Source organism: Ursus maritimus, unplaced genomic scaffold (assembly GCF_017311325.1).
Source record: "Ursus maritimus isolate PB19 unplaced genomic scaffold, ASM1731132v1 scaffold_6, whole genome shotgun sequence".
NCBI classification, from domain to species: domain Eukaryota; kingdom Metazoa; phylum Chordata; class Mammalia; order Carnivora; family Ursidae; genus Ursus; species Ursus maritimus.
Window position 1 is genome coordinate 13,196,960 of NW_024426774.1, and position 26,659 is coordinate 13,223,618.

At 38.0% G+C, this 26,659-nt stretch overlaps 1 protein-coding gene across 1 annotated transcript in view; it reads left to right on the plus strand.

Moving 5' to 3' along the window:
* GEN1 (GEN1 Holliday junction 5' flap endonuclease) overlaps positions 1 to 14,379 on the plus strand; it is a 29,504-nt gene extending 15,125 nt beyond the window's left edge. The window contains exons 6-14 of the mRNA XM_008700405.2: positions 1,588 to 1,661; positions 4,324 to 4,412; positions 6,152 to 6,302; positions 6,611 to 6,647; positions 6,739 to 6,819; positions 7,848 to 7,978; positions 9,496 to 9,557; positions 11,326 to 11,466; positions 11,992 to 14,379. Coding sequence (XP_008698627.1) covers positions 1,588 to 1,661; positions 4,324 to 4,412; positions 6,152 to 6,302; positions 6,611 to 6,647; positions 6,739 to 6,819; positions 7,848 to 7,978; positions 9,496 to 9,557; positions 11,326 to 11,466; positions 11,992 to 13,313 — 2,088 coding nt within the window. The 3' untranslated portion in view covers positions 13,314 to 14,379. The remainder of the gene's footprint in view (positions 1 to 1,587; positions 1,662 to 4,323; positions 4,413 to 6,151; positions 6,303 to 6,610; positions 6,648 to 6,738; positions 6,820 to 7,847; positions 7,979 to 9,495; positions 9,558 to 11,325; positions 11,467 to 11,991) is intronic.
* The last annotated feature ends 12,280 nt before the right edge of the window (positions 14,380 to 26,659 follow it).

Below are 26,659 nucleotides of genomic sequence, written 5' to 3' on the forward strand. Positions count from 1 at the left end.
ATGGAAACATTTTATTTAAGATGCACAGTACGGTACTCTGTAACAAATAGGTATACTAGTAGGTGAGTGATAAAGAATTACAAGGAGAACCCCATTCTTAAATATATTTAAAAATATGGAATGCCTTGTATTGTTCTAACTATGTAGTCCCATCATTATGTCCCTACTGATCATCTCTGTGTTCTTACTAAATCCTTCATTATACTGTACTATCCCCAAGAGAAGTCTAACAAAGGATGACATCTCTCTTTTTTTTTTTCCACCAGAGCTTAGGAGAGAGGAAAAAATAGCAGGATTGTAAAATTATTAACCATCATTTCTAACTTATATCATCAGTGACCAGAGAGAGAAATCACTTTTTTTTAGCTTGTAGGAAAAAGAAGCAGGAGGAGGGAAACTTTTAAATAACACAAAAGTAATTATTTTATTATAATGCTCATTCTGAAATAGAAGATTCTTATTTCCCATATGTAATTATATCATAATTAAAGTCTAGAAACAGCCAAATGTTGAATGTAAGATAAAATTTGCAAAATTAAACTCACAGAAACCAATTTTAGCTACAGTGGTGTTACATTATGTATTAACCTTAGCTATTTTGGCGTTTTCTCTCCTTTGTAACGCAACTGGTATCTATTTTGTTCTACTTAAAGATTTTTACCACTTATGGACTAACATGATTCACCTTCAAAAAACTTAACATGTAGCTAAGTGCTAATATAAGGAGAGTGGTTTACAAAATATCTAGCAACAGGTATGCCAAAGACATGGGCTGTAGCCATGAAACAGACTTCTGGGGACCACTGTTATTCCAGGTGCTACCCCTTTAGTAGCTGATCGTGAGTGTAAGGGGGTCGGGAAGGGGATTCAGGCTGGAGGGAGACCCCTTTGCCAGCAGGCACTTAGGATGCTTGTGCAGTGACTATTTACTAACCAATTTGGAAATATTTTAACACTGGTATGTCTATCCCAGTGCGTATTGGCTAAATAGCAGCCCTGCTTATAAGGATACATTCATAAACTTTTATAGGAACTGGAAGACTGGACCAGAAATTATCATGCAAATATACATTTATTAACATTTTTTGTGTGTGTTGGCAACTTAACACTCATTTTAACTTTTCTTAAGCTATTAATTTCAAGAGTTAACTTGGAACTCTCCTTTGTGCTCTTTTGATGTCTGGGTCTTTAAATATTTGAACATGCTTTTTCTGATCAAAAATACAACCTCAAGTTAGGTCAAATTAAAAGATTATCAGAATAATTAACATAAAAAGTGAAAGCCCTCTAAAGTTCTGTTCCTCCCTCCCTTAAACGCTCTCAGTGGTTTAGTGTATAATCCTGTGACTTTTTGGTTTGCATAGATTAACAATGTCATAGTTATTTTACTTACAAATCTAGATCACAGGGTGGCTATTCTGTAATTTTTATTTTACAAGTGGCAAGGTATCTTGCACATCTTTTCCTATCATTACATAATTACCTTATTCTGTCAGCCGCACAACCTCCCATTGGATGGACATGTCATGCTTTATTTCTCCATTCCCCAATGATTAACATTGGCATTTCTTTTTCGCTTTCTGAAAGGGAGTCCCTGGAGTTGGCAAAGAGCAAGCATTAAAACTTATATGGACTTTGAAAGGGCAAAGTTTACTTCAAAGGTAACTAAAAATTACTCTTTTTTTGCGACATTAGACATTTAATCTTGTTGAACTGAGTGTGACTATTACAAAAAGCATTATATTATGCTTTCCAAAAAAAGGATTTTGTGTTTTTATTTTTATTTTTTTAGAGGGGGAGAGAGGGAGAGAGAATCCTAAGCAGGCTCCATGCCCTTCGCAGAGCCCCACATGGGGCTTAATCTCACAACCCCAAGATCATGACCTGAGCCCAAATCAAGAGTCAGATGCTTAACCGGTTGAGCCACCCAAGCACACCCTGGGTTTTGTATTTTTAAACTGATCTATATTTTCATTTAAAATCACTGATTTCTTTAAAAAGGATGTTATTATTTATTTATTTTAAAGAGACAGAGCGTGCACACATGTGCCTGTGTGAGTGGGGGGAGGGGCAGAGAGAGAGGGAGAGAGAGAATATCACGCAGACTCCACTCTGAGCACAGAGCCTGACGTGGGGCTCCATCTCACCACCCTGAGATCATGACCTAAGCCAAAACCAAGAGCTGTTGCTCAACTGACTAAGCCACCCAGGCGCCCCTGAAATCACTGATTTTGAGGATGGCCAACTGGCTCAGTCAGTGGAGCATGCCTTGATCTTGGAGTTGTGGGCTCGAGTCCCATGTTGGGTGTAGAGATTACTTAAAAATAAAATATTTAAAAAAAATTTTTTTTAAGATTATTTATTATATTTTAGAGAGAGAGTACTGGGTGTAGGAGGGAGGGGCAGAGGGAGAGAATCTCAAGCGGACTCCCCACTGAGTGCGGAGCTAGACCTAGGGCTCGGTCTCACAACCCTGAGATCATGACCTGCGCTGAAATCAAGAGTCACGGGTTTAACCAACTAAGCCATCCAGGCACCCTGCAAAAATAAAGTCTTTAAAATAAATAATGATAATAAAATAAAAACTGATTTTTGTTTATTCTGAGATTTTCCAAAGAAAAGACTATACGTCCTAAGCTGCGCTGTATTTTTTTCATTATTAGGTCACTACAGACACAAGCAGTAAGAGGCCAAACGTGTTTATTTATAACCACGTACTTTTACCATAGTAATTAAATTTTTATATTTAAATTTTATATTTAAAATTATTTTTGATATAAAATATTTTGATATACTTATTCTCTCTAAGTGCAATGCCTGCCATATTGCAAATATTTAATAACATGTAACACTTGGTCACAATTTTTACTTGAGTACCCTTTGTTCTATAGCCACAGAGTGTGCTATTTAGTTTTGAAAGCATGTGAAGTATATTTACTTAATGAAAGCAATGGTTTATGTTAATGTTAATTATAAATTAATATTAATGATAATAAAGTATGGAGTGAATAAGAAGGAGCTCCTTCAGCTATAAAGCTACTGGTACATCTAAGATTTCAATGAATCTGTTACTGGTTCATCAGAGAGTACTGTGCCAAAGCAGGAGAAAACAGTATACTTTGGCATGGGATCATTTGGGGATTGTGAAGCATAATATAAAGAACGATCTAAAGAATAAAAACAAGATATGGTACTCACTACAAATCATCCTTATTGACAGAATTTCAGCAAATACGTGCTTAAAATTACCTTATCGTTATGTATCATTCTGATTTTAATTAATTGAGACTGACTTTCCCCCTCTTTTGTTTTCCACATTTAAAGTTCTGTTTATTTATCCAAAGCATCTATTAATGCTAATTTTTAGCAACCTCATATTTGGTCTTTGTAGTAAATGAGTCAGAAATTCCAAACGCCTAATAATAACTCTTAGTACCAAACACTGCACAATGAACTGAAGAGAGAATTTAGTTTTTTATTAGACCTTTAACTTCTGTTAAGTAGAGGAACATAATTCAGAGCACTTGTGTTTTATGAGGAATACTTAACTATCCCCTTGGTGGCTTTATGTTGCCTAGAACTTTAGCCAAAAATAAAATTAACTTTTACTTAGTAGAAATCTTAGCAGATACACATTTTCCTTAAAATCAGCCATTGAACAGGCAATGTTTTGCAGTTTACGTAAGAGATTAAGAAAATGATAATTTCAGATGATCTAGATTTTTTAAACAGTTTTTACTCAGAAACTAAATGTTCTATTTAGTTTTATACTTTACCCTTCATCCCTATTCCCGATACAGGAAAATGTTCATGTACATGATTCTATTTGTTTTATACTCACACAGAGAAAAGAGATCAAAAAGACACATACAAGCCATTCTGCCTACGTATCGCTGCCTAACTTAAGCTTCTCTAAAAAAATACTCAAAAACTGAATGAATATATGAATACACACATATGAGTACATGGATATGAGTACTTACTCTTTTTCTCTTCTCCTGATCCCTCCTTTTCCCTCCCTCTTTCTCCTGCCTCCTCCTTTCCCTTCCACTCCTCAGTCTTCCTTCTTTTTTTCCTCTTTAACTGTCTAATTCTCTCTTCCCCCTGTTGCAATTCTGTTGTCCTTGGGGCCGCGTTTTTAAGTTGAGGTACATAGATTGAGGGTTTTCCCAGGCTGGGCCAGTGACTTTAGCTACCATCAAAGAGAAAACAAGTGGGCAGGTAAGGAAGGGAACAGCATAGCCTGACATTTGAGAGCATGGCATTTTGGTGACCATGTTTTTGTGTGTGTCGTTTTCCTTTTAACACCATTTTCTTTTATAGGTTTACTCAGTGGAATGAGGAATCATGCTCTGATCCACAACCACTAGCTATTAAAAAACTGGCCCATTGTTCTGTGTGTTCCCATCCAGGTAAGCAGACATAGGGAACGCTATCTCTAGAACATTAGTGTCTGAAACCCACATGTCATCCTGTTCTTATAATACTTGTTACGCACCTATCTTCCTCAGTAGATTGAAAATCCTCGGTGCCAGGAATTGTGTCACATATACACCGTAGGCACTCAATAATTGTTAATTGAATGAAATAATGTGATGTAAATGATAAATATAGGATATATTTATCCTATATTAAATGATATCCTATATTAAATGATAAATACAGGATGAGTGCAATTTCAAATTACATAGATGTTAAAATTATGTTTTCAATATCGAAATTCATTTAAACAAAAAAATATATCATATTGCTAAGTCTTAAGGGGAAATTGGACTAAAACCATTTGTTTATACTTGCGTAAAGACAGTGACTTAAAACTAATTTCTAATACATGTTCATTATTATTGAAAATAACTTCGTTCCCCTTCATTAGTCTTGGTAAAAAAAAAAAAGATGTCATTAGTGTACTGGATCAGAACCAGCTTTCACTCCCAGGTGAGGGTAGATCTTATTAACTAATCTTTTAAAAGAAATTCTTGGGGCTCCTGAGTGGCTCAGATGGTTAAGCATCTGTCTTTGGCTCAGGTCATGATCTCAGGGTCCTGGGATTGAGCCCTGTGTCAGGCTTCCCACGCAGGGCGAGTCCGCTTCTGCTTCTCCTTCTCCTTCCTCCCCCCCAGCTCATCCTCTCTCTCACTCTCTAATAAATAAATAAGACCTTTAAAAAATAATAGGAATAAAAATTAAAAATAAAAGAAATTCTTTATTTGTCTCAATATGTGTTCATAAGCATTGTCAAATTATAGATGAAATCATGGATGAAATAAATGTTTTTATAGAATACTTTATAAATTCAATTCTGTAGTTTTTTGATACTTTATAAATGATAGTTTTAGTTCCTGTCAATTATGTGTGCTCTTCTGTATTCTCAAAACAATGTTAAAAGTGGTCATGCTTTCTTTCGAAAGGGAACTAGGGCCCCACACCTCTGCCAGAGTCATAATTCATTCATGTTCCAAGCACAGTTTTAAAGTAGCTGTGCAGGTTACTGAGGGCTAGACACTAGCAGAGGTAATTAACTGTTATATTCTTGTAATATTCTCATTAAAGAAACATTTCATGAGTTATTCTGTTAAGTAAATAATTTTTTTAAAGATTTTATTTATTTATTTATTTGAGAGAGGTGGGGAAAAGCACAGAGGGAGAATGAGAGGGAGAAGCAGACTCCCTGCTGAGCAGAAAACCCAGTGTGGGGCTTGATCCTGGGACCCTGGGATCATGACCTGAGCCAAAACCAGATGCTTAACGAACTGAGCCACCCAGGTGTCCCATAATCTTTTTCAATGCCAGTAATTATATCCTACTTTTCTTGCATGTAGCTACCAAATAAACCACAAAGTTTTCTATTGTTGATTATTGTAAAATTATAATTTCTAGTTACAAATTAACAGTTTCAGATAGAAGAATAATCTATAGAAACAACAGAAAAAAGTGTCATGTAAGAGTAATAGCTCAGGATCTACTTTGTCTTAAGAATTATTAAAGTATGCATCATTCTATTCAACCTAAATGTACTGGAACCTTCCTATATGCTAAGGACTTTGGTAGGCAGTACTCATTTTTAAAAAATTTGGATAAGGGGGAAAAAAAAGGATGTAGAAGGTAAATCTAAAAAGCAGTGAAAGTCATACTTCTCTGTGTTTCCATAAAGGTTCACCTAAGGATCATGAACGTAATGGATGCAAACTCTGTAAAACTAATCGATATTGTGAACCACATGATTACGAATACTGTTGTCCTTGCGAGTGGCACCGTACGGAGCATGATAGACACCTGAGCACAGTAGAGAACAGCATTAAGAAGTAAGTTCTTTTTTTTAACTCCCTTTTTTCTGTCCTGACCTATTTACACACCTCTACTTGAATTATTTCCACATAACCTTCTCCCATGTCTAAATGAGTAACATTTCACAAAATCCGCTTTTTGATTTAGTTCAAATATTAGGCTATCTCAGAAGACAGTGATTTAATAGTTATTCAGAGAGAAGCTTGATGACTGGGATATTATCTGAGGGCATTTTTCATTAAATGAGCAGAGATTGGATGAAATGAATTGAGTCTGTCTAAAATTGCCTGATTATATTAACAACATGTATGTAATTTATTTTCAGAAAAGCTTGCAGTTGTGAGGGATTCCCATTCCATGAGGTAATAACTAATAATTCAAATGTACATCTTATTTCAGAAGTTCTTTTAAAAAGTTCGAAGTCTGAATTTCTATTTTATTTTCTCTTGCTAGGTTATTCAAGAATTCCTTTTGAACAAGGATAAGTTGGTGAAGGTAATCAGGTACCAAAGACCTGATTTATTATTGTTTCAGGTATTGGAAAATAAATACTTACTTTACGCTATGTAGTTGGGTACTAGGAAGATAAGAAGGGATAATCACTTTGGTCTGAGGGGAGATTTAATACAGCTTTGAGTGCACATGTATTTTTCAGCACTTATTTCTAATCTTCATTCCTTTGCCACATAGGAACCGTACTTTGCAGACCACAAGACAAACCATAATTATGCCATTCTTTAGAAGACACCTTATATACCATGTACAGATTCATTGTATTCAGGAAGATATTGGAGGTAGGGCGTAATACCCAGAGAATGTGAGGATCAAGTATGTTGTTATAAAAGGCAGTGTAGTTTACAGGGGCAATGGGATTTTTTTTTTTTTTTTAGTATAGTTGACACACCAGGTGTACAACTTAGTGATCTGACAAGTTTATACATTATGCTGTGTTCACCAAAGGGCAATGGGATTTTTAATCAGTGACCTAACTTTAAATTTGGACAGTGTATCCCTTATTATGTGACTTTGTATATGTGTTATCCTCAAAATAGGAATAACATTACTTATTGCATGAAGTCACTGTGAAGATTAAATGAGATTATTTATAATAACCCCAAATATAGTGGCTAGGGAGACAGAGTAGTTCAATACATTGTAAGTACTTGTTGCGTGTCCCTACCAACAACAGTAATACCGATGCAACCAACATTTATTGAACATTAAAATTTGCTATCATATTTAACACATTACATGTAACCTCACTTAATCGTTATAATCTCTGAGTTGGATTATATTTTATGATGGAAATCCTGAGGCTAAAAAAGATTAAGTAATTTATCCAGCATCTCGGAAATATCATGCTGGGGTTCAAACTGACAGCCCCCACGCTTAATCCTTATGTGACATTGCCTCCCCAGGAGGCTCGTTGTTCTTTCGGGGAATATTCTCACTGATACCACTGTAACTAATGTTAATTCTGTAATAAAAAATGATATTACCTGGGAGTGCTATTTGTCTCCAAGAGATAACAAAATCTTGTTTTATTTGTTTTATATTTACAGAGATTTACTCTTGAAAAAATGGAATGGCCCAATCACTATGCATGTGAGAAATTGTTAGTGCTCTTGACCCACTATGACATGATAGAAAGAAAGCTTGGTAGAAGGAATTCTAATCAACTACAGCCAATTCGGTAATATGAAGAATTGTACAAAGAAGTCTCTGTGTTTCCATCTGAGTATCTTATGATCTATATAATAATCTTATTAATACCTTTAATAATCTTAATACCTTTAGTAGTGGGATATATAGCTTTTTGTTACATAAAAATAGAGTAAAGGTCTAGTAGGAAATATTAAAAGTTTATTCAGGGTTTGTAGTCAAGATAACAGTAAGTTCATGTCTTCACACACTTTTCTGCTTCAAACAAGTAGTAATAACAGATTATTAAAAGAAGTAAATATAAAATGATATAGTCAAGCATAATCATAGTACTACTTCAATGAACCGGAAAGGGAACAAAAATGTAAAGTGAAGGGAGGGACAGAAACCGAGAAATGGTAAAACTCAGAAAAGGGTATAGGAGTATTCATTGTGCTATTCTTGCAACTTTTACAAAGGTTTAAAAATTTTCAAACTAAATGCTTGGGGGGGAAGTATCAAAGAAAAATGATAAACTACAAAGGAATGACAGTCAGATAGCATACATCTTTCATGACAGTAATAGAAGCCAGAAGTTGCTGGAGTAACATTTCAAAGCTGTGAGTAAAAATAATCAGCAACCTAGACATCATAAAGCCTTACTTACTGGTTGATGAATAAATCACAGATCCTCGCTAAAAGCACTGTTAAAGGATGTACCTAAGCAAGAAGAAAAATGAACCCAAAGGGATGATGTGGATAACAAAAGACAGTGGTCAATCAATAAAGAGAAATCAATAAAATGTATTTAGCTAATTTAATAAACTAACTGGAAAAATATGTATATAAATAGCTGCATAATGCTTGATTAATATACAGTGATGGTAATAAACTAAAACAGAGTATGCATGTAAACAATTAAGGGTAACCACTAAAACACCAGAAATGCAATCTCTGTCTTTGAAACCAATACATAAAATAGGAAAGTAAGACTGTCAAACTAAAAGATTACAGGAAGGGGGAAGTAGCAAAAAAAAGTTGGGTAACAGAAAACACAAAATAAGTTGTATAAATGAGTCCAGCAAGATCAGTGATCACAATAAATGTAAGTGGATTAAACTCATCTATTCAAAGGCATTATATTGGATAAATAAAATTCAGCAATATTCTGCTATTTATAGGGCATGTGCAGAATAAAACTACACAAAATCTGAAAATAAAGAGATTTAAAAGAGTACCATGTAAAAATTTATCACAGTGATGTAGCAAAATGAACAGAAACAAAATAGACTTTAAAAGAAAAATCATTATTATGGAAAAAAGGAATGTGGAATAATAATGAAATGTACTGATAGTATATTACAATTATCAACTCTATGCACCTAATAATAAGATTATCTTTCAAATAAACTAGTCAAAGGAATAACTATGCCATAATTCTTTACCATATGTTTAGAATATTATAAAAATAGAACAAAAGTCAATGGACACTGAATAATTCAATCTACAAATTGAAAATTTCAAAATAACTCCTGTAGCTGGACCTCATTAGAAGAATTTGTTTTTCAGAATTGTTAAAACCCGGATCAGAAATGGAATTCATTGCTTTGAAATAGAATGGGAAAAGCCTGGTATGTATTCACTCTAAGCAAAATTTGTAACATTTAACCATGTATGTTTAGCAAATATTGTATACATATGTAAAACATGTATATACATATGTATATACATACATATATGTACATATATACACATATACATATACACACACAAACACACGTACATATAAAGAAACATATCACATGCACTGAGGATTGATTTCATAGTGTACCTGTGCTATTTAAATAAGTTTTGGCTAATTGTAAATATTAAAAACTTAAGTAATTTTATCTTAATATCTTACGTTGACATTTCTATTATAATTGATGTTTAAGAATATAATATGGAAGTAGTTTTGATCTATATTTGGTCTGTATTTCTGAAGAAAATGCTGCTGCACACAGTCTTATCATTGGATTTCATTGTGTAGTTGGGTCTAAAGAAATCAGGGTTGCTGCATAGCACCTGAGGTACTCTTCCTCTCCTTTCTTTGTATCGTTTTCATGAGAATTTATGGTTGTCAAATTACTCTTATTTTGCTACAGACAAAAATGCAGTGAATTCTGAATTAGCTCCCCAACTGAAGGCAAGGAAAGCACAGATCATTTATAAGGGAAAGTAATCCCAAATTCATTTCTATTTGGCTTTGAAATTCGATTGTGTGATTCTAGGTGAATGAGTGAGGCAGTAGATTTGTCAGAGTTTAAGTTGTAGGTAATTTTGAAGGATGAAATTATAAGGAATTAGATAAACTATTCTAAGCAATACTAGGAAAATAGAAAGCTGAAGAATTTTGGGGACTGTTTAGCAACAGTAGTATATTTTCAGGAAAGAAAAATCACATGAACCCAGTTTGGCAGTACACCTGTGTTCAGAACTGAGTATTGTCAGGGCCCCGTGGGTGGCTCAGTCAATTAAGCGTCTGCTTTCAGCTCAGGTCATGATCCTGGAGGCCTGGGATCAAGTCCCATGTCTGGCCCCCTGCTCAGCAGGGAGCCTTCTTCTCCCTCTCCCTCTCCCTCTGCCACTCCCCGTGCTTGTGCTTTTTCTCTCTCTCTCTCTGTCTCTGTCAAATAAATAAAATCTTAAAAAAAAAAAAAAAAAAAAAGAACTCAGCGTAGTCCTTTGTGGGTGCTATTTCTTAAGGGAAAAAAATGTACCCCTAACCAGTTTAACTAAGAAACACTGTAAGTTCATCTGTTTCTATTGTTTGTACTTTAAACTCATCAACTGATATTTCCATTATAGTGGCTTCTCACGTGATTTTTCCCTCACGTAGGGAAATGAACATAAGGATCTAGTCTATTTATCTATCATATTATAAATTTACATGCAAACATTCTCATTTTCATTTAGCAGCGCTTTTGAGTCCAGTGAGCCTGGGGGTATCTTCAATTCTGTTCTTTTCAGGAGCCATCACTAAAGAAAGTTAATGTTGGAGTTTTATGAAACTGTCTATTCCCATTCTTTATCTGGAATTTTAACACTTATTATACTAAATTAAAGGCAACCAACTTTATCTAAGCAAAGTTTTTAGCCTGTAGGTACCATCTTTAGAGCAAGAGAATTTAAAGTTCTCATTTTGAAAGGACTCTTTTTCCAGGTCTTGCCAGGCAGAAGAAAATCAATTCTGTACTAGTATTCACGGATTATTAAAACAGAGATATTGTAAAGCAAGATCTGTAATGACCTGTCAATTTGTGCATGACTTTGCTTACCTGGTAACCTTAGTTACCTAGAAAAATTGAAATTTATAAATCTGCAATTAAAGCTGTTTTTACTGTATTTTTAATCTTTTAGAACATTATGCTATGGATGATAAACATGGAGAACTGGTCCTACAAACAATAGAAGAAAAATCATTGTTTGAAGCAGCTTATCCTGAGATTGTTGCTGTTTATCAAAAACAAAACTTAGAACTGAAAGGAAAGAAACAAAAAAGTGAGTATCACATTTGATAGCTATTTATGCCATGCACGAATGTTATGGAAGAGTTACCCATTCTGTTTGAATCTATCTTGTCTGTAAGCTCTAGAAAATCAAGAGTTAGGATTTTACTCTTGCTTTTTTGTCTTGATACCCCTCTTTTTTAAGACACAAGTAAACCATCTGCTCTGTCTGCTAACTTAACCAAGTGTTAATAGTAATTGTACTAACGCTTGTTGAGCAACTAGTATGCATAACATGTTTTTGATTATAAACACGTTTTCTTTATTTCCTAGAACTTGATGAGGGAAACAAATTCAATTATGACATTGTTTCCAAGAGAAAATATGTTATAATATTTTATTAAGAATTATGTTGTTATGATTATTTATAACACAGTTTTGAGGAATGCACTGAGACAAAAAAGTCAAAAATAAAAATTACTCGTGCAGAAGATTTCTGATCTGAACTCTTTTGTTTGTTTACTCAAGTTAAGGAAAATCAAAGTATTTGAAGTATTGTATTTTTTTTTCTTTCCAGGCATGAAAATTAAGTCTAAAGAAAACAATTGGCCAGAACCAGATAATATGATGAATTTCCAGTCACAGATGACTTTAAACCCCATATGTGAAGTCTTTCCTAAGCAGAATTCCAAGTTAAATTTGGAAATTACCCCTGATTGTGCATTACCCCAGAAATCTATCTCTGCATCATTGAATAGCTTGGTTTTACCTGAAGATACCCCCTGTTTGAATACACAAGAGAACTTAATGTCTTCTCCGAGACCTTTGGCTATGCAGCAAGTTACAGCTGTCACTAAGTCTCTAATTCCAGAATCTAGTCAACCTGGTACCTCAACCAATAACGTATCGGCGATTGCTGATCTACAGTTAAGCACCATTGACTGGGAAGGTACTTCTTTTAGTAATTCTCCAGCTATTCCAAGGAACACTTTCTCTCATGGTTTAAAATCAGAACTTGAAACAGCCATTCCTGAAAATTTTAAAAATTTCCCAGAAGAATTATCATGTGAATCAGAATGGTGCACCACAAGCATTAATAAAGTGTTCGATCAGGGTCTTCGGAAGACTAATCCTGAAGCGCATCTACTTTCTGGCATTACTCATTTACATCTTCAGGATTTGCCTTTAAAGGAACGAATACATATAAAATTATCATATCTTCGGGACAATGCACAACCAAATGTTGACCTGAAAACTTTGTCCCTAGTTACCATAAAAGAATCTTCTATTGCTAACAGTGGTTCGGATTGTCCATCACATCTTTCAAAGGATCTTCTAGGAATTCATTTGCAAAATGAATCTAGAAAATCTAAAGTTCTAAAAGGAGACCAGCTACTTCAAGAAAACTATAAAATGAATACTTCTAAATCTTATTCTGTCAATAACCCAATAGTAAAGACCTCCAGTGTTAGAGCTGGACCACCAAATACTGCTTTAGATCATAGTAGAAAGGTTGGTGTGCAAACCACTCAGAAAAGTGTAATGAAGAAGAGCGTTTGCCTTGACAGACATTCCTCTGATGAAGAAGGTGTCCCAGTGTTTGAGAAAGCTAAAAACACAACTCAGAAAATGAAGCATAGTTCTCAGAAGCATAACCCAGCCCAGTTCAAGAAAGATGATGCCAACAATTTGAGTAACCCTAAAATACATATTAAAGAAACTGAACAGTGTGTCCAGGCTTATAAAACAGCTGGAAATGAAGAATACTGTTTCCCGGAGGCAGCTAAAGTTTCTCTGAGTTTTCTACAGTGTCATAAGGACAAAAGTGACTCTGGTACTTCTTTGGATAGTCCTCTTCCTTTATGTCAAAGATTAAAACTAAGGTTCCAAAACTTGTGAAATGGAATTAAAAACATTTAATTATAACTTAGAATTTTAGTACCATCAGCACTAGCGGAGGCAGAGGCAGAATCTTTACATTTGGCCTAAAAATGTAACATGATTCTGTGTATCATGAGACATTTTTCCATTTTAATTAAAATTTTAATAAAAAATATCTAAAACTTTGGTTTTAAAAGATGATCCTTGTGGTTAAAACTTAAGATATATTTTTAAAACACACTTTTACCATTTTTTATATCTTTATTGATTTTACTTTAGTTAAAGTTTTAAAATGTTAGTACAGTACTAGAGTAAATGCTTCATCCATTTGCTCACTTTTGTTCATTTCTTCCACAAACCTCTAAAGTTTTCATTTGTATTTCAGCTTGTTCCCTTGAGAATAACTCTTTGTAATTGCCTACATTCCCTCAATGTCTTCTGTTGTGCCTTTCCTGAGAGTTTTATTTTCTCTCAATATGAAGATACATTTAGTGTGCTCTTCCAGTGTTGGTAACCTTACTCTCTTTGTGAAGGGCAAAAATGGAAAAGGAGGAAGATGCTCAGTATAATTACTAAAAATTATGGTTGTAATGGCTGAAAAAACTGGGGAAAGTTACTTCTTACATAACCCCAGGAGGTCACAGGTATGCCAAATGGAAAAAAAATTTGCAAAATAGAATGTATAATGAGAAAAGACTTAGAAATTTGCTCAGGATCACACAACTAATTAATAATGGTGTGGGAACCAGATTTCTTGCTTCCTAATTTATTGGCTTTTCTGATTTTTTTTCCATAGCACTTTTTTTCTTTCCTTTTTAAAAAATGATTTTGTACTATATTGACTTCAATAACTAAATATTAAATTGTGCATTAATTTATTTAACATTCAAAAAGTCTAGAGGTAACCAGATTGGAAAGTAAAAAGTAAAACTGTTGCTATTTGCAGATGAGAGGATCTTTTATTCAAAACTCTAACAAACCCACTAGAAGCTATTAGAACTAATTCAGCAAGATTGCAAGATACAAGATCAATTGTACAAGATCAGGATACAAGATCAATACAAACATCAATTATATTTCTATGCATCTGCAGTGAATAATACTAAATGAAATTTAAGAAATTCTGTTCACAGTAGCATCAAAAAGGATAAAATACTTTGGAATGAATTTAACAAAAGAAGTGCAAAATGTACACTCTGAAAACTACAAAATATTGTTGAAAGAAATCAAACCTAAATAAATGGAAAGACATCCCGTGTTCATGGATCAGACAATTTGATATTAAGATATTTCCCAAACTAGTTTATAGAGTCAAGGTCATCTCAATCAATTTCAGCTGCTTTCTTTGCACAAATGGACAAGTTGATTCTAAAATCCGTATGGAAGTTTAAAGGACACAGAATAGATTAAAACAATCTTAAAAAGGGGGGGGAGGACTCACCTCTCCTGATTCTGATTTCAAAACTTTCTACAAAGTTTCAGTAATGAAGAATGTGTTGTTGTGGCATCAAGGTAGACATACAGATCAATGGGATAGAATTGAGGGTGCAGACATATGCTCTAACATTTATGTTCAATTGGTTTTCAACCAGAGTACCAACACAACTCAGTGGGGAAACAGTTTTCTTTCAGCAGTTCTACTGGCACTACTGGATATCCATATGTAAAGGGATGAATTTTGAGCACTACTTCGTACAATATGCAGAATTAACTCAAAATGGATCAAAGATCTGGTTGTAAAGTATAAACTCTTAGAAGAAAACATGAACATAAATCTTTGTGACTTTGGATTAAGCAAGAATTTCCTAGATAAGACACTGAAAGCTTAGACAACAAAAGCAAATACGTTCTACTTCATCAAAACCAACAACTTTTGTGTTTCAGGGGATACTATCAAAATGAGACAACCATAAAAGAGAAAATATTTTCAAATCATGAGTGTGATAAAGGACTCGTGACTAGAGACACGTGTCTAAAAAGCTCTAACAACTCAATAATAAAAAGATAAATTAAAAGTGAATAAAATACCTGAATAAACATTTCTCCACAGAGGATGTACAGATGGCCAATAAGCACATGAAAAAACTCAAATTTATTATTTATCAGAAAAATACAAATCAAAATCACAATGAGATACCACTTTACACCCAATAGGACAGCCAGACAGAATCATAAAGACAAGTGTTGCTGAGGGTGTGGAGAGATTTACATTCCTACCAGAAATAACCTACTGGTAGGAATGTAAAATGGAGATTTACATTCCTACCAGAAATAACCTACTGGTAGGAATGTAAAATGGAGCAGCCATTTTGGAAAAAGTCAGGTGATTCCTCATATCGTTAAACATAGTTACCATATGATCCAGCAGATCCACGCTCAAAAATACACCCAAGAGAAATGAAGATATATATCCACCAAAAAACTTCTACACAAATATCCATAGCCCAAAAGTGGAAACAATCCAAATGTCCGTCAGCTGATGAATGAAAAACAAAATGTGGTATATCAATAGAATGGAATATTGGCAATAAAAAGAAAAGGAAGTACTGATACCTGTTACAACCTGATGAACCTTGAAAGCATGCTAAGTGAGAGGCCAGTTGGAAAAGATTACATATACAATTCAATTTATGTAACTCTTTATAGAAGCAGAAAGTAGACTCATGGTTACCAAGGCTATGGGAGTTGGAGCAGAGGAGGAGAGGTTGAGGAGGGAGAAGGGGAAATGACTGCTAATGGGATGTTTTTTGGGGGGGAGTGGGCAGATGAGGAAAATGTTCTCACGTTGATTGTGGTGATGGTTGCAAAACTCCAATTTACTAAAACCATTGAATTGTGCAATTTAAATAGATAAATTCTGTGGTATGTGAATTATATCACAATAAAACTTTTAAAAACAAAAACAAATTGTAGAGAATTTTACCTGTCCAAACACCTTAATATCTAAAAGGTTAATATTCCAACATCTCCCACATGTGCACTGCCATTATTATTTTATTGTTTTATAGAAAACGAGTCCAGAGTAATGAAGAGATTTCCCCAAGATTGGATATAAAACTTTGGTTTATTATTCTAGTATTTATTACATTATGCCATGTTTTAAAATTAGATTCAAATTTGAAATACTTTTGAATTTTTTTGCTTTTTCTGAAGTTACGATTTTGGTTTTTCAACATTTCACTAAAAACATATAAAATACTTTGAATCAAGTTTAACTTTGTTTTAGAAAAGTGTCATGTTTGTAGAGCACTTACTATATATGAATTCCTAGGCAAGGGGAGTCCTAAATAAATGCAATCAGTCCTCCCCTCTCAAGGATCCCACCTATCCTAATTGAACAGATATATATACATACATATATATGTATGTATTTAAATCAGTGGTTATTCTTAAGTGTTATTTATTTTTTAAGGTAGGATTTTCATGTGGTTAATAGAAAAGGTGAACTAGTACAAAAAATAGAGAATGAATAAGTCAATCTCCTTTCTATTCTAATGACTGGACCACAATTCTTGCATCTAGAGGCAAGCACAGTGTTTAATTTCTTATAGATCCATCCAGAGGTGTTCTGTACCAATATATTAGTGTATCTTAGAAATTACTCCATATCAATAAATATGGTCTGTTTTACTCTTTAATGACTCCAGTGGGTCTGCATGTGTATCTTTGCACAAATGCCTAGTGGTATGTAATGGATGTTGAATGTCATGTTTGATTTTTCAGTGTTGAAGCATTTTCAATTCTCGAAGTCCATCTAAACTATGGAATGTCAAATTTGTGAACTAAATCATTTGAATGTCTCTTAAACACATTTGACTTTGGTGTAAGCTTCCTCTTAAGAATCCCCCAAATGTCCTTAAATAGCTTGGAATAATTATAAAAGACATAAACTTCCCTCTTTCCTGAAAGTTCTCCTGTTTTCCATATCAACACTGCCTCTTGGTTTATCTAGTTCTCGTTGGCTATAATTTTATTTTATTTTTTATTTATTTTAAAGATTTTATTTATTTATTTGTCAGAGAGGAGGGGGAATGGCAGGTGGAACAGGCTCCCTGCTGAGCAAGAAGCCCAATGAGGGACTGAATCCCAGGACCCTGGAATCATGACCTGAGCTGAAGGCAGACGCTTAATGACCTAGCCCCCAGGCATCCCTTGGCTATAATTTTTGACCTCATAGGCTTAAATATTCATGCTTCCTAAGTACTGGTATCCCAGTTCTATCTCTTCTCTTACTCTCCATAGAGTCTAGATATTTTCTACTCTTATGACTTTAACTGTATATGTGTTTCTGACTCAGATACAGATCTTTAGCTAAAACTTCTCTCCTAACCTATAAATCTGCTTATTTCACCAATTCCTGACATCACTGGGGATAAGAGTATGGTAATAGGATGGTAGAGGTTCTGAGATGCCCGACGCACTTAACCTTTGATGTAGTTCCAAGCCTTGCTGTAGCCGGTTCCTGGTTCCAAGTGAAGTCATTTGGACAGTGCACATTGATTGACGCCAGAGATATTTATTGATGGTCAACGGAATATTATACACATCAAATGCCAAGGACTGTCAGAAAACACAAAGTGGTGTAAAATCCAATTTTTACTTGCAAGGAATTGACAATCTAGAGTAAGTTAGGGAAATGTGGCATATTTACACAGGAGGAATAAATTATATTGGCTAGCACAGAATTCATTGTTAAATGAATGGAACGGGCAATCGATACTATAGGAGTCCTTCAGAGGAGGGAGGGTTTTTGTTTTTTTTTTAGCAAACATGAGAGGTGACTGGGCTTTGAAGTATAGGCAGAAATTTGAGTGGCAGGATTGGAGCAGCATTATGAGCAGAGGACATTTCAGTAGATGAGGGAATAGCTTGAAGTAATGACATGCAATAAAGGATGAGATCTGGCATGCTTATGGAATAGTAAACAATCCATGTCAACTGTGGAGTCTTACTCAGAACTCTGGTCTCCAGGGAACAAATCACTATGTGGCCAAAGAAATGGCCAAGGAGGGAGGAGAGGTGATGAGGAATCTGGAGCAGAAAGAGAGCTAAGGTATCTTAGGACAAAGGGCGAAGTAAATAGGACAAAATGCAGCAAAGAACCTGACCAGGATGCTAAAGGATTCTGACCATATAAGTGTAATAGTTTATTTGTGAGCTCATCAATTCACACAAAGTACCAAAGGTGCACCCAACCTGGTCGTAGAGGAGGAGAAAGACTGAATTTAAAATTGCTGGGCAGGAGGGAAAAGGAATATTTCCTGAGTACCTACTAGGTGCAAACTAGGTTTTTCACAAGCTCTTTAATCCTCTCAACGACTCTGTAAGGGCCGTATTGCAGTATTTTGAATACTCAGAAGCAAAAGTAATTCTTATTAAAACATTCCTCAAAAAACAAAAAACCACATTCCTCCAGGGATCTGCTTATCTTGATTTGTTCACTCTGGGCATCTAGAGATGTTCTTCACTTGGGATTTTGTGAGATGGAAACAAAATGAGTTGGGAGTGACTAATCTGGGTTCATTTTGCTCCATTTTGAATATAAGCATGAATATATGAACTCTGATGTCAATTTTCAGTCTCTCCTCCTGAAGGAGTTCTCTTCTTTCATTGTCCAGATTATAGCATTTTTTTAAAGCCTCCCATGTTGTTCCTGTTCCTTGCTGATTTGATTATGATGTCACTTGTAATACAGACTTTTATTGTAAGTTGCCACTTACGTACTTGCTCATCACTTCATTGACGACCTTGCTAGGGAGGTCTTGCTTTATTCCAAAATACTCTTTCAAAGATCTGCCTCTAAGTTACCAGAATCCCAGAAATGGTTTCTCCTTGTTGGCTTCAAACAAAGCCCCTGTTCTGTCCTTAATACTCCGGGCTTTGAATGATCAGTCTTAAGGTTTGGGGTTTTCTTCCAGATTTCATAATCAAGGGGACCCTACTTGTGTGTGGGGGGGGGGACATGGGTCATGTTCTTGGACATGCCTATTTTCAAATTCTTTTCTGTTGCAGATTTTCTATGTGAACTTGGGGACATTTCCTGACTTTTTCGAGACTCATTTATTCAAATATTTATGTAACCCCTATTATATGATAAGCACTATGCTGGGTCCTGGAGACACAGTGGTAGATGGTGTTCTATACGGTTGTTTTAATAAAGGTAAAGTGACTGCCACACATGATAGCCACTCCGTTAATGGTCTCTGTGTCAGCTACCATCATTTGGAAGGGGAACCAACTTTCAGATTTGGATTTAAGCGAAGTGTAGCCAAACACTGCCCTTTGGGTAAAAAAAATGTGGACACCATAACATTCTACTAGGGAGAAGTATGAGGGTGGGAGAGGTGTTTTCAGAAAAAGGGAGTTCTATCTCCAGGTTAGCATCATCAGAAAAGGGATCCTAAGGGGTATTTCCTAATTTCCGACAGACTTCTGAATGACTACCTGGAAAACATTTTGTGTTGATTCATTGGCCTTTTTGTCTCTGGACTAGCCTTGAGCATCTTGTCTTTCTGGACCTGTAGCAGCTGGCGGAAGAGCTGGTACAGGAAGCTTCCGGACATGGGTGCGGGTTGCCTGGTGGAGAATTCAGGGTCATAGTTCTTCCATTCTCCGTGGAGAAAGATCAAATCTGGTTGGATGCTTCCCTTCATCAGCTCGCTCCCTGGCTCCCCTTAGTCATTTTAAGATGCCTTGTCTTCTGAAGGTGGACAGGCCGAACCAACTGCTGACTATTTCTGTTGCACTGGTAGCACTTCGGGCAAAACAGTATAAATAATATCACTGAAGGCAACCTCCTTCGTCTGCAGATTAACCCAGCAATGTTTATCACCTCCTTAGCCAGGAAAAGCTTTTATCAGGCTCAGCTAACAGCTTGCGTCAGCCTCTTACAAGGACTTGCCACATTGCCTTTAATCTGACACGCTGCAGAGTCAGCCCCGGGAACAGTCCAAAAAAGTGGAATCCTTTCTGATGATTGTCTGAATGCCTGACTTCTTTATCTCCAGGCCAGAGAAGTTCAATATATTGCCTGTTTGGCAACGGAGGGGAGGGTCATCAGCAATGTAGGCTGACCCTTATGCGAGCAGCCTGACTCTGAATATTTTGTGCTAATGTTTGGAAGAGTTCTTGTAAGCGCCAAAGCAGAAGTTCTTTAATAGAGCTTAAGTATCCGAGCTTCCTCAGCATTATTCTGTGCCAAGACCCGCAAAGGTAAATGTCCACCTCCCCAAATGGCAAAAACTGCCTGCCTCGCGAGAATTCTTTGGTCAGAGCCCTAGAGAACGAATTCTACCGTGTTTGCCTCATCATGACTTCACCTCTCCATCCACCACTCAACAGCTCTGAGGGAAGCTGGGGAGGGCTCTCCCCTTTGACTCTGGAAATGAGAATGAGTGATCTATTCAATGTCCATGGGAAGGTAGACTTCACACCCTTTCCCTTTTTGCTGTGTTTTGTTTTCAAGTCATCCCGGCTGCCGCAAGTGCGCCAATGTAATCATTATGGCTAGAATCATTTGCATCTCTATTAAACTGAGAGTGTTCTCTCTGCGGACGCCAGATCCCAGAAGGCTTCTTTTACAGGTTGTCCAAACACAGGCGTCTCCGGTGCAGGCCCTGTGAGGCCCCCACGACTTCACAGCTGGGATAGTTCTATGGGAGGTGTCAAAGGACTCGGTACCACCGGGTCTACATCCTGTGAGACAGACCAAAGGACCCTCTTTAGCCTCAGAGGCCGTGGTTTGAGTAATTGTCCTAGTTCCGAAGAGACTGGCTGCTTCCCAGCCTCCAGCTTGTTTCTCCTTCGCAGGGTGAGAGAATGCTACTTCCTCCTTTCTGCACCCTCATCCACATGTTGGGGATGAATGGCCTCTCGAAAGACATATATTAATGCGCACAGTTAGCATTACTGATTTTGGTGTGCCAAATCCATCGATGAACCACAAATGATGTTTTTTAAGATGTGTTCCATTATAACCTGTATGACTTTTTGAGATGGTAATTATCTCTAGTTTATGTATGAAGCTAAGAGAAGCTGAGGAACTTATCCAAGGTCAACCTCTAGTAACCAGCAGAACCAGGACTGGAGCCCAGAGCTAGTCTATCTCCAAAGAGTCTCCGGTAAGAATCAGGCTTCTATCTATTCCTCATTTATCAAAGGCTGTGGCACTTTTCAAGAAACCACCCATCAGTGAGATGCAATGACCTGTACTGATTCGATTTATAGAAAACTGGCCACTAAATCAGAGTAGTTCAGAGTCCCAGAAAAACAGTATTGTGAATATTCAAGAAACAATCACAAAGCTTACTTTAATTCTCAGAATTAAAAAAATAACTATCAAAGTCAACCCTTGGGGAGATTGGGGGATTTGGGTGTGTGAGGAAGGAGTAGGATGTGAGGGGCAGCAGGACACTGAATCTCCCAGAGCTTTGGTCCCCTTCCTTCAAAGCTCTAACCACCAGGGCCAAATGTCCTCAAGACGGGTCATCCTCGTTGGAGCCTACAGTGGGGCATTAGCTAAGAGTAGCTCCTTCCCAGCACATGTTTCTACTTTAATGACCTTTGCACAGTGCCTACAATGGGCCAGGCCTTGTCATAATCAGAATATACATGTTTTACTACTTTTGAAAGCAACCGAAGGGGGCGCCTGGGTGGCACAGCGGTTGGGCGCCTGCCTTCGGCTCAGGGCATGATCCCGGCGTTCTGGGATCGAGCCCCACATCAGGCTCTTCTGCTATGGGCCTGCTTCTTCCTTTCCCGCTCCCCCTGCTTGTGTTCCCTCTCTCACTGGCTGTTTCTGTCTCTGTCAAATAAATAAATAAAATCTTTAAAAAAAAAAAAAGAAAGAAAGAAAGCAACCGAAGGAAGTAAAGCACCACGCCTGTGGTCACACAGGGCACACATCTCCTCCCAATTGTATTGCACCTCCAAGGCGTGGGTCCCGGCAGCTCTTGCACGAACTACCAAAAGCGCTTTCAAATTGATCTCCTTACTTCAAAGAGCTCGAGCCCTTCACAGCACATACGTCAGCCAGATAAATCTACTGAAATTGCAAATCACATCCTAACAGCCCCCCAACCCACACCCGTGTAAAACCTTCCCATCATGCTCTGCACAAATTCCAAAGCCCCTGACAGAGCCTATAAGGTCCACCATGGCTGACCCCCGCCTATCTCTGTAACCTTATCTCCAACCTCTTCCCCCTCATCGCTCACCTTGCCCCAGGGGTGCTGGCTTTCTTTCATTTCCTTAAACACATCAAACTCTGGCTCTTGAACTTGCTGTTCCCTCCGCCTGGACTTCTCGAAGATCTCTGGATAGTAAGCTCCTTATCACCCTTCAGCTAGTATTTTTGTGAGCTTCCTAGCTAAGTAGCCACGTCCACTGCTTGGACACACACTCCTTCATACTTGCCTCTTACTCTACATTATTTTCTTCACAGATCACTAGACTTTTTGTTCGTTTGGCTCTTACCCCAAGAATAACAACACAAGAGAAGAAACTTCATTTTGTTCTTTGTTATACTCCCAGAGCTTTCAACAGTGTCGAACATGTCGTGCACATTTAATACACCCTTGTGGAATGAATGAATGGATGAAGTTAACCTCTTAACCCAAATCTGCCTGAAGCCAAAGCCCATGCTTTGACCACCATTATGCTGCCATTTTTAATTGAATTCTCAGGATGGATTTAGAACTGGGCCAGGCATGTTGCAGCGGACACAGGAGTCATATCTGTGTACTCACTTTGAGGTGTTTCTGATTTAGTTGTAATATCAAACTCATGTGTTCTTGGGATAACAATACCACCGAGTGCTGGGTGAAGGGAGTGGTGTCTGAGGGCATCAGAATGCAGAAGAGAGTGGTCAGCAAGGACCCAGGCAGTCCTCAGAGGTTTTCTGGGGGTGAGTGATCGGTAGGAGGCTTGCATGGTAGATGCAGTTTAGAGAAGGGGAGAGGAAGACTATCGGGTCCTTGGATAAGACTAACATCGGTGAGTTTATCCAGGATAGAATCTAAACAATGACATGTGTTTTAGGTCATCCCAGACTTGGGACATTGGTTAGAGCCTTTCTAGAAAAAACCCACTCACCCACTGATACAAATACAACTTCATGAGAAAACAAGGCCAGCAAAGGAAGAGGAAAGGAGGAAAGGAAGTGATGCTCCATGTTTCTGACTTGGGGGAGAGGGACCTGGCCTACAGTGAGTGTCAGATAATTATTGGCTCTCTTATCCTTAAAGTTCCTTTTTGTGAAATCCACCTGGAATTCTATGCTTTCTTCAAAAGTAAGTTACCAACAGTGGGGACTCCTAAGAAGAGGCCATCTCTTTGGGACATGTGGTAGGGCAAATCTGCTCCATAACATCATATGCACCAGGGATGTGGCTGCACAGAGCCCAGGCCACTGGAGAGACCATCCAAGAGTTTGTCAGAGGGCCATGGTTGACCCTCAGAAGAGATTCCCCCACCTCCAGTCATGGCTCCCAGTGAAGTGTAGAGCAAAGGGATCCTTGAGAACTAGGTCACCAACTAGTGAAGATGACTTACTATGCTCAGAATAAATATCCATCCATCCATCCATCCATCCATCCATTCAACAAGCAGGTACTCTATGCCAAGTATCATGTAAATTGCTGGGGCTATAGTAAGGGTGAGATAGATTTCTCAAGGAACTCATGGTCTATGCACAAAGAAACCCATATGCAATTGTGTCTTAACTTGCTACTCATGCTTCCAGGTCTGGGTGGAATGAAAACATTTATCCCATATCCAGACTTGGCCACAAAATCACACCAAACCAAACCAAAAACTCCATGAAGGGAAAGACTATGCTCAACCTTTTTTTCCTCTGGAGCTCTTCCCAGAAAGGTGAGAATGGAAGGTTTGGTCCCAACAGGGCCACAGGCAAGGGATTTGCATTTTAAAGTTTGACAGATATTTATAGGCCTTTTGATCTCCTTTTCCCCCTCTACCACCCACCCCCAACCTTGCCTACCTCCTCCTCCCCCACCCAATTCTCTGCATTGTACCAGGTATAAATCTAAGAAATGATGGCCCCAAGTCCGGAGGACTCTGGTGAGCTGGTGTGATGTGCTCATGGTCACCTACTTCCTATTTATTGAGTATCAATTATCTATCAAGTACTTTTCTTAATTCCTAACCCCCACCACCCCCCTGCAAGGTTCATTTATGATTTACCTTTTGCTGTCGTTGTTAAGGGAGGAGGAACATGAGGCTTGGAGAGGTTCAATAACCCACCTCGAGTCACTGGGAGGTAGTAGAGACAGAATTAAAACCCAGGTCTGTGTGTCCCAACCTATGACCTTTTCATTAAGCCAGGCGGACTCCAGCAGACAAGGCTGGTTCTTGCAGTCTGCTTAGCTAAGATCCTTCTCGGAAAAGATTATCCTGCATTCCAGTTTTGCTGGTGTTATTCTGGAAATAGCCCAATAAATGTCACAATTTGATTTACTCGGGACAAACCGGCAGCTGCCTTTTTCTTTGCAGCTCTAATCGGGTTTGGAGCTTTCCCTTTGCTCCAACTCCTCTTTCGCACAGATCCCTGCCGCGCAACAGCTGCAAGCCTCGGGTTAGCCCTGTCGTCTGCAGCCCCGTCGCATGTGCTGACCACAGCTTCTCTCTAGCCCCAAGAAGCCTATTGGAACCAATGCAGAATCTCAGGCCCTTACAGTTTTTGCAGCTGGATGGGATCCTACACACCAGCTGGGACCCAGAGGTTTCGAGAATGGCTTGTGCGGAGTAGTGTGCATGAGATTTATTAGAATGCTACATATTTGCTCTATTAAAAGTGGACAGATGGCAGCTACGCTTGTGGCGAATGTAGAGCAATGTATAATCACTGACAAATCACTGACTTGTACACCTGGAACTAATGTGATGTTGTGTGTCAACCATACTCAAAAAAAAAAAAAAAAAAGTAAAAGGAGAGGGAAACAAATCACATTCACACCTCGTATTTAATCTTTCCTACCACCGGGTGAGGTATAATTATTATCCTCGTGTTACAGATGAGTCCTGGCTTAGAGAAATAACTGCCTTAAGGTTCTTAACCAGTCCCTGGTGGGGCCAGGATCTGAGCTCGGGCACTGCAGGTAACACAGACCTTTCCTTTCCGACAGCAGGCAGAGGGGAGTGGAGAAGAGCATAAATAATAGCCCCGTTGGGGTGACTGCTAGGAAATTTGCTCCTGAGCTGAAGAGCAAAGAAGTCAACAGAACGAAATGATGAATGCCATCATTTCGAGGTCAAGTCTGTAACCTAAAATCATCAGGCGCTCACCCACAACCTCGGTAGGATTTTGACCAAGAGGGCCCCCTCACTGAAAAACAAAGACAGTGGGCTCTCCCCAGATTTTCTGAGGCTGTCTGTTCCAGGTCAGATATTCTGTGAATTCCCTTCCTCCTTGGAAACATCCATCCCCCACCCCCAGAGAGGGGGCCTTAGAAGTGCCAAATTGGGAGCCATAAGAAAGTTGTTGCTGGTGCTGGGTCTTCCTGTTGAGGTTGAGAGATCACGTTCAAAGCTCAAGCCGCAGCTTCCCCACCTCCACTCCCCATCCCATCTCTAGTCCGGAGAGGGAATGCCTCTTCCCTTCCCCCACTGTAGTTCCTTGTCAAAGCCTTCTGATCCTGCTGAGCTGGGGGGGGGGGCAGACTGGGAGTCCTAGGCATCCTTTCTGCGCTTTTCAGATAGAACCCAACCTCACAGCAGAGGCTCTTGGTAAGTTCCTGTCCGGGAAGACTGGCTACAGATGCAGAAATCTCCGCTCCCGAGAACCCAGGGTAGATTCTGGTGCGGATTGGACTGCTCCTAAGAAAGCTCTTTTCTTAATGGTTCCCCATCAACCGCGTAGCTGTGGGCCCCAGTGTTCAGAACAGCAGGGGTAGGAGATGACGCTGGTCCAACAGCTTCAGATCTTACCCAGCAGGTCCTGGCCCAACCCCAAGTGCTCTTAAGGTATAGCTTGCAACCTATTTCTGCCGAAACCTTTTTTCTTGACCATAGTTTTCCTCAGAAATGAGCTATACCCACACGTAACTATCAGGAGACACTGTGGCATTTCGCTGTGCCTTGAGGGTCACCTTTGACCTTGACTCCTAAGGAAACTTTTCTGCATCTTGACATCACCCATTCTGGGGTAAATAATTGACCTGCTCATGACAGGGTTACTAAAAAATCCCAACTTGGCACCGTTTTACTAGCTTGCCAATGACATTTTCTCTATGTAGAAAGTACTCATAATTGCTATCCATCCATCCGGTAACTCTCAGCCCTTTTTGTTTTATACAAAACTTCTAACACTTTGTGAAATGTATAGATCTCCTTACCAGTATAATCTA